Source organism: Lagopus leucura, unplaced genomic scaffold (genome assembly GCF_019238085.1).
Source record: "Lagopus leucura isolate 7727_CA_CO unplaced genomic scaffold, USGS_WTPT01 Super-Scaffold_100157, whole genome shotgun sequence".
In the NCBI taxonomy this organism is placed as follows: domain Eukaryota; kingdom Metazoa; phylum Chordata; class Aves; order Galliformes; family Phasianidae; genus Lagopus; species Lagopus leucura.
This window is the reverse complement of record NW_024962334.1, coordinates 20402962-20415510: the sequence shown is the minus strand read 5'-3', so window position 1 is coordinate 20415510 and position 12549 is coordinate 20402962. Positions and strand designations below refer to the sequence as shown.

General features: G+C 41.3%; 1 protein-coding gene across 2 annotated transcripts in view; it reads right to left on the bottom strand.

Annotated features, from left to right (window-relative positions):
- Nucleotides 1-12549, bottom strand: part of IGF2BP3 (insulin like growth factor 2 mRNA binding protein 3) — a 100950-nt gene that overhangs the window by 31211 nt on the left and 57190 nt on the right. For both annotated transcript variants that reach the window (XM_042888158.1, XM_042888159.1), the window contains exons 5-6: nt 7841-7892; nt 7685-7748 (exon numbers count right to left, since the gene is read on the bottom strand). In XM_042888158.1, coding sequence (XP_042744092.1) covers nt 7685-7748; nt 7841-7892 — 116 coding nt within the window. The remainder of the gene's footprint in view (nt 1-7684; nt 7749-7840; nt 7893-12549) is intronic.

The following is a 12549-nucleotide window of genomic DNA, read 5'->3' as shown; positions in this document are numbered from 1 at the left end:
TGCTGGTGCAGCCCTATCAGCAAAACCTCACAGGAGACAAGGCTTATATACTCAAAAGCATTCTTTTGCCTGCTGTAATTTAAATCAGTTTCCCAAATAGAATTAAATCTGCACCAGAGGGAAAACTTTTTAGCTGATATCACAGCACCTTCATTAGAGTTTTTGCCAGCACAGCTATTTGGCTGGAGGTTTTTTGCACTAACTGACATAGCTATGACAGAAAAAGATAGGAAAAACCGCTCACGCTTCATTCTCAGCAGGAGAGAAAGTATTCAAAGCCAGTCAATGGCACTTGAAACATCAGCTTACCAACCAGTTATGGATTGAAAGTTAACCAACAAATTAAAACTAATGCATCTTTGCTCTTGATCGATGCAAAGGTGTTTGAAGACATGGTGTTTCAAGATCTATTCTGCCCTTAAGACCACACCATCCCACTACACTGAGTAGAGCACATCCTCAGCATAACACTGAACGCTTGAAGGCCACTCAGACATTGGCTACATTTAGTAGAGGCCCCCGGCTACTGGAAGCTTTAAATCTGAATCTCTTGGTGGATCAGTTGGCAAATCATTGCTAGTTTCCTGTAGAGGAAATACCAAAGGACAGGCATATTGCAGCAGGTTATTTTTACCTAATACAAAAATACCCTGGTCACCTATGCTCTAAGCAGCACCCACAAATAAAGTAGCTCCCATGCCCCTTCGTAGCCCTGAGGACATTATGATAACAAGGAGAGACCAGCATCTGAAAACATCCTTTTCAACTAAGCAAAGTCCCACATACACAGGTCAACCTGACCCAGACTCCTCTCTGCAGAAGCACAACTCCAGGGCCCAAAACAACTGATTTCTGAAAGGTAGACGACCTTGCACTTGCAAGCAGAAGAGGAAGTGTCAATAGAATTGAAGATCCAGGAAGCAGTATGGATAACTAAGCTACCCACAACATGCTGGAAACATATTAGCATAAGCTTCATGCATCTATTTGAAAAAGTTTGAGTTTGACCACAGAAGGCACGTTATTGACATTATCAGAAATGATACTGATATCACTGAACCGTGCATCGATCTGGGGGTAGTTACGAACACCAGGCTTAATCTAGGACAAAAAAAAATTACTAAGAGACTTTGCTTAAGGGTTAAATTAAAAACATTTGTGAGAGGGAGGGAGATTCGTATTGCATATAAGGAATCCATCAACATTTTCTTTTAAAAAGCTCATAGTAACCGTACACTCTGGAGCAAGGTCTTGGAGATACAGAAACTGAATCTAGTTTTCACACGTGTGTAGCGACAGCTGGTTTACAACACACTGCTCCCCAGGACAACTTTACCGCTTCGTCTGCCACAGCAATACAAGGCCAACCATTTCCAAGGGCAGTTAGCAAAGTACTGCTCACCTCCCAGGTGTCCCCATTGACCGTCAGGCCCCTGGCCTCAAACCACTATTGGAAGAGAGCAGCAGCCGTGCACAGAAGTGGTACCAAGACAACGACCTTCAGGTACAGTAAAGAGGATAACATACACCCTCGCATCTCGGGGAGTAAACCACTGTCTGTGAAATACTCCAATAGGACAGTGAAGAGCTTACAAAATTAATTCTTGTCTTTGGAGCAGCATCTAATAAGGGTTGGTAATAAATAAGGCCTAAGGCAATCCCACTGAACAACAAGAAAAGCAAAATATTGAATAACTGATCACTGTTCATTAAATACTTCTGTTCACCAAACGAGACAGAAGTCCTCTGGGGATGGAATGGAAGTGTAATTGTTCCCATAATGGGAGAATCTCCTACAGCATATGGCAGAAGAGAGCTGGATTAAAATTTGCTGAGGTCATTTCAAAGCTGTCGCTTCTGAATTTCTACTCCACAGACCAGAGAACATTTTATTACACAAAATGCTGTTTGCAAGAACAGAAAAGACTGAGCAGTACTACTAACGAAACTTGCTGTCCTTTGGATTTGTCTCTCAAGTTTCAGCACAGAGTAGTAACACTGAAAAGGCATTTCCCCAAAGTGGGTCTCTCTTGGTGGAGATATTATCTGGGGAAGGGGTATGAAGTCTCATCTTCTCATGTAACCTGAAAGAGAGTTCTCACTGATTGCAAATATCTGCAACCTCTATTTACGGTTTGAGCTTTTCTAAAATCAGCCAAGAAGCTGAAAAGCTGTGGGGAAGGGGAATGGCACCATCAGCCAGAGCAGTTGCCCAAGCCCTGTTTCTTTTGGAATCAAACGTCAAGATGTTGAAGAGACGAGCTCCAACCATTTTGCTGGTAGGCAGCAGATTGACATTCATACCAGCTCATTCCCTTCCATGCATTCATTTGACAAGTTCAGACACTGCTTCTTTCCTGAAGTGCTTCCAGCTTCTCTGGCTTTAAAACTTCCTAGGCCAGAATCCCAGCACTTACAAAATCCTACATTAAACCAGTGCAAGAGGCATCCCACTCTTCTCAGAAGTAACAGGGGAGGAAAAGACTAGGCTTTTGTTTGCAACCAACCTACAGACACATCATGTTGTCACAACAGATATTATAAAGTAACAATTGACATATACCATACTTCCTCTGGAAAGAATTTGAGTTTTTCTGCTTAAAAGCAATTTATAAACTGTTAAGCATTTCTATGAGATATTCTATATGACTTAAAACTTGAAACAAACTGAGAAAAGCTCATTTTCTGTTTTGGAAAAAAAAAACAATCGTATCAGCAGTACACAATCCTCCCTGGCTACCAAAGCCATATGATGAGAAGGGGAGAAAAAATATCAAATACTGAACAGGTTGGTTTTGAGCAGGCATTTGGAAGCAAGCATGATTTAAAGTTCGCTTCTCAAGCTAGATAGCAGGGGTGTGCACCTGAGCACGTAGAAATATTCAGTGGCATCACTGGTTTGACTAGTTCAGATACGTAGAGAGAAAAGTTTAAAATATGCCACACTTATTGCCTTTTTTGCAGTCCACCAAAAGACACATTAAATCCACTTCCTTCTTCCAAGTATATCCTCTTACATGATGACCACCTCAGAACCTCCAACTACACCACCTCTGCCTTACAGCAAGGCCTCTCCTTTCCCAAACAGAGCTAAGGATCTCCCCTCCCATGATCACAGCTATGAAGATGTCACAGGTTACCTCTGTCAGAAGTCATTGCTGGTACTCACCACCTTTTACATGAGGGCTAAAAGCCTCACAGAGACTTAGTGAGTATGGAGATGGAGAAACCTTCAGTAAGCTTGCTCACCAAGGAGTAACTTCCATGCCCAAAATCTTTTTTTTTTTTTTTTTAATTAAGATAATGGGGAAAACTGAAAGCACTTACCTTTCAAATGCCAGCAAGAGCTGGCAGAAATCTCACTGCAGTTCCTTTTTGTTTTTTTTTTTTTTTTTTTTTTTTTATAAAATAAAAATAAATTTTGCAATGACCACTGTCTATGCTCAGTTAGATTGTACTACAGCTTGGCTTGTAACTCTTACTCTTCAGGTAAGACCTACTCAAAAGAGGATCACTTTGTGAGGATGAAGCCACTAAATAAATACTCTGTTATGCAGTCAGTTGAGTTTTTCCCCCCATCAAAATTGCATCTTACTGCTGTCCTCTTGCGAGCTTCCTATGAGAAGATATTTGACCAGCCTTCTACCTTCTGATACTGGTAGAGGTTAACCATTCTAAATTAACGAATACAGAAGAAGCATCAAATCTTGTGCAGGTAATCATTCACCCATTGATAGCATGACAATGCTAAACACTAGATGGAGAACACATTTCACTCCCACATGCAGCTTATATGTACACTACCTTTCATTTTTCCTCCCTAAGCAGATACATTTGCATACCAAGACGACAGATTTACGTAGTAATCTTTCTTTGGCTGAATTTTTTCTTTCCCCCCACATTAAGTAAAAATATAGTTTTCATTAGTATTTCTGAAAATAAAAACAAAGCAAAAGACAAATCTTAGCTTATAATCACATACCATTTAGAATTCTCAGTCTTATCGTTCCTATGGCAACGTTACCATCCTGATCCATGATGGTGTATGAAAATATTAGTTATGTGAACTCTTACCCATTTGTCAAAGATGCTTCCTTGTATGCACACACAGCTTTGTGCTTCAATGAAAGGGGTAACAACATTTGTTTTGTATATATTCTCATTAAAAAGCCATCATCAGCATCTTAAGTATATCTGCTTGTATCTGCTAAGACACAGACCCTGAGCTCCTCACATCACAGCCAGTAGTTAAAACACTACATCAGTTATGAGACACAATCAGCAGCCATAGCTCAGTGATGAGGTGAAAAATAAGATATAAAAAATGGTCATCCAGCCCCATCCTGAAATAACAGGCACCCACTCCACAGACAGAAGACCAGCTTTGTATGGAAATCCCTTCCAAAAACCAGAGCTAAATTCTGTAGCACTCAATGCTTACAGTCTGGAACATTTGGGGGAGAGAAAGAGGAGGCAGCATGACTGTGACAACGACAGCCACAGAGGTGGCCACAAAGACATGGTCAGCCCACCCTGGATCAACAAGGGAAGAAGAGGAGGGCCCTTCAGCCAGCAGGTCACCTCAAGACACACGTTTCAGGGTGAACACCAAGCCAGCACTGCACGATCTGGGCTCTGCCACTTGCCCTCTCTACTCCTCTCCCAGATATCCCAGAATCCATCACAACAGTAACTGCATGTTTAAGAGCAGTGCATGTATACTTGTTAAGACTCTAATTTATGGGAATGATAGGGCTTTGAGTTGGAACAACTCCTTCCTCCTTCTAGTCACTTGCAGGAGGAGTGGTTTGAGGTCACAGAGCTCCCCAGACAGTCCCAGATTTCTTCTCACTATCCTGGGAGCAGAGATCTTACTGCTTGCCCTATGCCTCTCTGCAAACCTCTTTGCCTAACTAGTCTGACTTTCCTAAAAAGTACATAGACGTTCATGACAGCATTCCAGTCACATGAGCTGTCTCACAAAGTTGCTGTGATTGCAATGAGACCATGGCTCTGTGACTGCACACAGATCCTTATTTCTTCCTGTTTACTTCTCGTGCTGTGTACACTTGTATACATGCACTTAAGAGAAGTAAAGGGAGCAGAGTATGCAGGTTTCCCTAGAGAAGTGAGCAATTTCTACACGCCCTTGAGATGGCTGACATCCTGACCTGTGATGCTGTGGTCATGAGAGGTAGCTAAGGAACATTTGTCACTATTCTGGTTGGCCTGGCTTATTCTCCCACTCACTGCAATGGCGTAGCATTACCTCTTTGGACCGACCTCTCAACTCCTTCAGTTTAGAACCAGAACTGCAGCACCAGTCCAGAAAATGGGGGAGAAGAAAACCTCTGTCACAGCAAGTAAGACAAGGAAAGCTCAGTTTCCAACTTGGCCAAGATTAGGAGTTATATTCAAAAGTAACATCCTTCAAACAATACACGCCACGTGTTTAAACTGCATATCACAAGTTTAAATCAGAACCAGGTTGTGGTGCAGCACCATCACTGCACCATTCCATCAGTACACAGCCCCTTCTATTCAGAAGGGAAGCAGCGAGCTTAGCCTGTTTTGTTGTCACCAACCATGAGGTTAGCATGTGTTGCAAAAGGTGTAAAACACACTGAGAACTGGGGAGCCACTGCATACAGCACCATAGGCATTGCATGATCTCTTTGTCTTTGTCATGTGTGCAGGATGCTGTGATGTGCTAGCAGCACTGCTAATAGCAATATTTGCCCTAAGCTGCTTTATCTCAACATACAAAACTTATTGTTAGCTGTTGATTCCCAGCCAGCCTGAGCAACTTTCAAATAAGTATTTCTTGTTACTCCCGCTACTGCATGGGCTGACCAGTGCTGACTTCTATCAGATGTCAAACACTCACATACCACTCCTCCCTTCTAAAGCCACTGCTGTCTACCACAACCATCCAAGAAGCACAACTAAGTCATGTCTCGCAAAAACACTCAACTGAAACACCAGTGTCCCTGGAGATCAGCCACACGTGCCCTGTGGTGATTCTACCTGGCAATTCCTCACTGCTTTCACCAGAAGAACATCCATCTGGCCACTTGGGTTGGTTTTTTTCCAGTAGCTGAAGAGTTACAACCTGAACCAATATTTTCTTGGCATACATTAACTAATCCCTTAGGTAGGCCTGAGTCTCTGTCACAGTATTCACAAAAGCAAATTCAAGGCTCATGCACTTGCCCTACACGCTCAAGGCAAACACACTACGTGTCATCATTCATCTTGCACTACATCTGGCCCTCCACCAATGTCTATAATGTCTACTACTTCACCTGCTTCAAACTCAAGGTACCTTCAATTATTTTTTCATGCAATTTCTCGTGCAAAACCGGATTATTTGTTTTTAATCTCAATCACTTCCTCACAGACTCAACTTACTGTGGCATTTTTCTCAGGATTATCCACAAAATTTAACAAATATTGTCTAAGGGAGAAGAAATTACACTTTGCTGTCCTCAGCTTCAGAATGTAGTGCACAAATCCAGGAAACCACATCACAGGTGGCAGATCAAATTTATGCATCACGCTTCTTTCTGTGGCGCTTTTGGTACTTCCTCATTACATTTTTGAAGAGGTAACTTACAACCAATTTCTAACACTGCACCACTGGACTCCTTCAGAACAAGAAATGCAGCATATTTTTAAATTATTTTGCAGCAGAATTAGAAGAAACAAAAGATCACAGAGAGGAAAATATCAACTCAGGTTTTGAGGAGGTAAGTTCAATAGTGATTTGAAGAAAAGTAGTTTCCTTCAGTTCCACTACTGACAAGCAACCTAACATTTGGACATATGACTTGTGTTGCTTTCAAGTTGCACGGAACTCATAAATGCTTAAGTGTACAAATGTATTTCATTTGTAATTTTGTATTAATGCATACCATCAGCATAGCCTATGTCTTTAATGCTCATTCTAGTTAGCCACAAGGTGGCAGAAATTTCAAAGTTAAAAAAGGAAATTCATTGCAGGCTATTCCCTTGGGTATGGTTTTGTTTAACCTGCTATAATTAAAAAGGAAGGGGGGAAAAAAGTGGTTGAGTCTCCAAATTAGAAATTAAGAAAAAGAACTAGAGTTCCTAGCTACAAAGGAAAAGCAAATTTAAACCTATAGCATAATAAATAATATCAATATTCAAAGGGAAATTATACAACTGTTGGTTAAGAAAACATTCTGGTTTTAAATTTTAAGATCTAGATTAAAAAAATCATTGATTACTGAAGACATAAGGAAACAAAATAAGCAGATAAGCAAATCAGCTATAGTGTGACAGCTGGTGCTGGGACACCAACCATTCTGAGAGAGTCATAAGCTTGGCAAAAGCCATAATCACGAGCACACAGAGAGAGGAATCCTCCCAGCCCCTACCTGATCAATGGCCTTTCAACCCTCCCTACACAAATAATTTTACCCAAATTTTCAATTTTATCTGACACAAACACACACTCTGGACGTGTAGGAAAAGTTTATGACAGAAAATAGCAAACACTAAGGTAAAGCACACAAGACTTGGCAAAGAGGCTTTCTTAAAGCGGAATCACTCACATGATAATTTTACTGGTAGATTAATCAGAAGAAAAGATGCATATAAAATCTGAACATGAACTCCAACATGTAAGCCAGCCTACAGCAGCAAATACTAATATACTTACTGTCTAGCCTGGTCCTTATTGCCATATGTTACATTTACAACTGCAGTCTCTGTGTCAGTGTTCACTAGAGAGGAAAACAAAAGGAAAGAAGGTAAATTTAGCATGCATTCACTTCTTACTACAAATTTAAAAGCAATTTGAGGTCAGAGTGCCTACCTTGCTCACAGTTCTCCACTGTTCCATACTGAGCTAACAAACTGTCCAACACCTAACAGAGGGGGGAAGAAATAAAAGGTTTCAATTTCAAAATTGTTAACAAAAGACTAATTACGCTAAAATTTATAATGATTTTATCAGAACTTGAGCATTCAAGACAACTTCTCTGATAAGCTATAAATCATATCAGCTTGGAAAGAGTAAGCATGCATTACTTACATTTGTTCTGAATTCAGAAAATCCACACAAAACTTGACAAATTTGAAAACAAAGAACACAGCTGAAGCAATATAATACCTAAGTCCCAGCTTTTTGGGAATAAACCTTGAAACCACCTGTTCACAGTGTGGGGCAAAACAGAGTCAGGAATAATTACTCTTTGGTTTCATAGGAAAGTGTTATTCTCCATTCTAAAGGAATCAATAGCAAGAACATCCTCACAGTTATTGAGAGTCACATTTCATTTGTCCGTTGGTAGAAAGTCAGGAAGAAAACAAGTGGGGAAAAAAACACAAGAAGAGGCAGCTGAATAAAGTAGTTTCATGAGGCCATAATTAATTTTAGTCCAGTCAATTGGAAAATGAAAGGGCAAGAAACAATTACATCTTTAGAAAAATCAAGGTATCAGAGCATTCAAATAAAAAGACCAAAATACACACTGATAGCCCTTCTAAAATCCAGATGGTGTAAACTTGACTTTCCTCCTGCAGAGAAATACTGTTCCATACTGTTCCACAGTGGCTAGCACAGAACACACGAGTATACCACTGTGCTCTGTTGTGTCTAGTGTTTTGTTCTGAGAACTAAAATGATGCTGCAGAAGCAACCAATTTAAACTAAGAAGTTAGAAAAGCCTTTGTGATCCCCTAAGAGTTTTTTCTGCTACTCCTCAAATTCTAGAGTCTGAAACTAAGAACACATTTACTCCGAAATTCACTAAATATTTCTGAAAGCAGAGAAGTTCTGGGGCATCAGAAGAAATGAGAAGCCTGGGGGAAAGCCTTTGGAGACCATTTAAACGATCACCAAGACAAACGGGACCTGGGAGGTCTTACAGCTCAGGATTGCACATCAGCACAAGCCTGGAGGGTCACTCCATGTGACTAGTGAAAAGCTTTCTGCTAGAGATGGCCCAAATGATAATTTTTCCTCAGTTGAGATCAACAGATGAGCAGGAGCGAGTGCTTCAAAAACAAGCAAAAGCAAGCCAAGTCCCTGGCTCAGAGACCCACTTTGAGATGTTTACTGGAAACAGGATACTGAAGAGTTCATTAGTCAGAAAAAAGCAATTTTTGTCCCTACAGTATGTCAACACCAGTGCTGTATTACACAGAAGACTGCATTACAAGTGTGAGCTAATGTTTTAGTGATTTATGACAAATTTTGATTACATTTGAACTCCGCAGCCCACCCTAGCCAAAAGCTGCATGATTTCAAAAATTACTGAACTTCATTTCATTCATGCGGGAGAAGAGCAATGCTGAAATAAAAGTTAAACAATGTTTTGCAATTTATTTCCACACTAAATTTATGTTCTGACTTAAGAATACATTTTAATGAAGAATCAGATTTTTAAAGTCACCACCTTCACCAGGAAAAGGAATGCTTTCAAGCTGAAACTATGCAGCATTTCAAAAGGTGTTGCATGCACTCCCAGAACTACTGCTTTCAGTATACTTAGAGTCAGCTATCAAAATGCTCTCAACATGTTCGACATGCATCTACTCCAAGAACCCTATGAAACAAAAGGCTCTTTTGCCACCACTGAGGAATTGCTCAGTATTCAACATCCCACTCCTCTTCATCTGAAGTTCTCCAGTTATACTACTCCTTAATCCTCCTCTGAGCTATCTCAGAGAGAGCAGAGTGTGCATCTCAGAGCGTTAATTTAAGTGACTGGAGCTCCCATTTTCATTTTAATGGAGCTGAACCAAATCAAGCAGATTTGCAGTAAGCTTCCTTGGACAACTGGAACTTTAACAAAATACACAATCCCTGTTGAGTGAAGTAGAGTTGCTCTTAGCAGCACAGTCCCCATCACACACTCTTATTTTCATCTTGCTCATGTAAGAAGGTTGTAAGTGTGAGCGGCACCATCAAGACAGTCTGTTAACCAGACTATTTGAAACACATTAGTAAAAAATGTATGAGAAGTGGTTGGGGGAGATGGGAGTGCATGCGTCTATTTTCCAGGGATCAGCAAGCTTTGCTGTGGACACTATCAGAACCAGTTGATCCAGCTGCTAAAAGCCACTGCAACTACTCAAAAACTAGACACTCCCCTCTTCCCCCCCCCTCCATTGTAACTCACTGGCAAAACATAGAAATCCAGTCCCGCATGTTTCTTGCTTAACATCTATTTACTGTAACAGCCAGGTTCTGTTCACATCCCTCATTTTTTCACATTTCTCCTCATCCAGTCTTTTCCCCTCTCCTCAGTTTTTTTCCTCTAGTTCAAAGCCTCCTAATTCGGCTGCAAAACAAACATGTTTTGTTTAAGCTGCTCTTCCGTAATACTCTTGGTGTACAGCCTTGTTGGACCATCAGAACAAAATTCAAAGCCAAGTTGGTGGTGCAGCAGCAATTCTGATGAGCAGCTGAAAGGAGAAGTTTATTTGTATAAACTTTTCATCTAAGCTAGGGGGAAAAAAAAGTCCTTGCTTCGCTTTTCTTGAGCTCTTGTTCTAGCAGTTGTCTAAATTGGGTCTCCTGCTCTTGTTATAGCACAGATGTCTCTCACACAAAAAAGCCGCAGTCTTATACTGTGGACTTTCATTCATCAGGCTTTAAAAGCCAGTTCTGACTTCATTATAAACAGCGTTACCCTACACCAAGCCCCACAGATTGCGGCTGCTCTACAAGTGCTGCCTCACAAGCAAATGTTACTCTTCAGCAGCGCTGAGATCAGGAAGCCCACATCGAAATATTCCAGTTCTCACATAGATTTCATGGGTTTAGAAGTGGAGCCCCTTTGAATGTGCCAGAAGAGCCTGTTCCTGCTCTTTTAGAGCACGCTATTTCATACATCCCTTCTTACTGTTGGTTTTCTGCCCTGTACCATGAACGGATTAGTCTCAAGGCATTAGGTCCATGAGAACAGTTTTCCATACTGTTTCCCACACACATACAACATACGAACCTTAAAGTATTACTGCAGAATCTGCTCATGTAAAGCAAACGCACTGTACCACCATCCTAATTTCTACAACTCCTAGCATGCTCAGGAGTTATAATTAGCAACTGAAATCACAGGTAGCAGAGGCAGAAATAGAGACGGGAAGATTAGGGTCATTCAGTAAAAGACTACGTGGATGTTTTTGGCTGCAAATGCTGAGTGTTCCAGGTGATTTAACAAAAAGAGAAAAAGGGAAAAAAAGGTCTGGCAACAATATGAGGAAAGAAGATGCTGGTGAAATGGCTTCTGTTTTCAGAGAAGAGAGTCAAGGTGAAAGAAAGGGAAAGAGCTGGGTGAGGCAATCCTGGTATAGCTCCAGATTTCAAGCCTGCTTGAAACACCGATGCCATCTGTACACCTTAGCTGTTCTGTATTTTCATGTCCACAAAAAATGCAATTTTAAAATACATTGATGCAACAAAACAACATGATGTAATCCCCACCAGGCCCTGGTGCACATCAGTGCACGAAGCAATGCCTCAGCAGAGCCACCAGCACTCACCCAGCCCCACAATTTACAGCAACGAGGAATTTGGAGCAGCTTCCTTCTGGCTTATGTACTCTTTTCATTGCTGAAACTTGTGTCCCCAGTAGGGGGCCCAAACAGCATGGCTTACGGAGAAAATTAAATGAGAAGCGCCTCATAAATCCCTGAGGAAGCTGTCATTTCTGAGAGGTGCAATTAGACAAGGCCGCACCACTGCTGAGGTGGTGCCAGGCTGGTCTGTCTGCTGCCTCAAGCCAGAGCATCAACTGAGCACCTTTGCTGCTTTTTTGGATTTTATTTTTTAAACCAAAAAAAGCAAGACCCCACAGGTCTCCTGTAGAGGCAAAGCAGGACAGGCATGGAGTATCCAAACCAGCACAAAGTCCGCTGGGGCAAGGCTGCTCCTTCAAAACATTATGAAGGCATTTGAATAGGCAAAGCCAGATTGCAGTGGCTCAACACATTGCAACATGTGGTGATGGTGTTTTTCATCTTGTAGGCCCTTCAGTCCCCAGTTTACTGTCTCGTGAAACCACGACCATAGTCTGGAAGAATCAGAAAAATAAGTCTGGAAGCTGCTGAAGTTATTGTTTGCACACACCAGAAAGGCAGTGCCTGAAAACAATAACTCTGGCTTATTTACCACATCCCATACAAACCCTGGAGTGAATTCTTCTCCTGGGAACTTACAGTTGTAACCAAATGTTCAAAACTATTAATAAGTTTACCCTATAATACAGTTCTGTTTAGGTGGCATTACCAGGGTTTTAAGAATGTAGAACTGAACCACAGAGAACAAACCCAAAATTGTCAGAAGGAACTACTAATTGAGTGACCAATTTGGACACCAAAGGCTTCATTTTCCACAGAGCTCAGCACTTCTGTGCATTCAAAGTGCAACTTCAAAGCTGCACAAAGCAGCAAGGAGAACCGTGCATTTCTCCAAGAGGGAACCAAAGCTCTTGACAGGACAAACCAACCACGGGACACACCACAGGTGACTTGCAGCAGCTTCTGCCCAGTACGAGGCAGCTGAGGCATGGTATA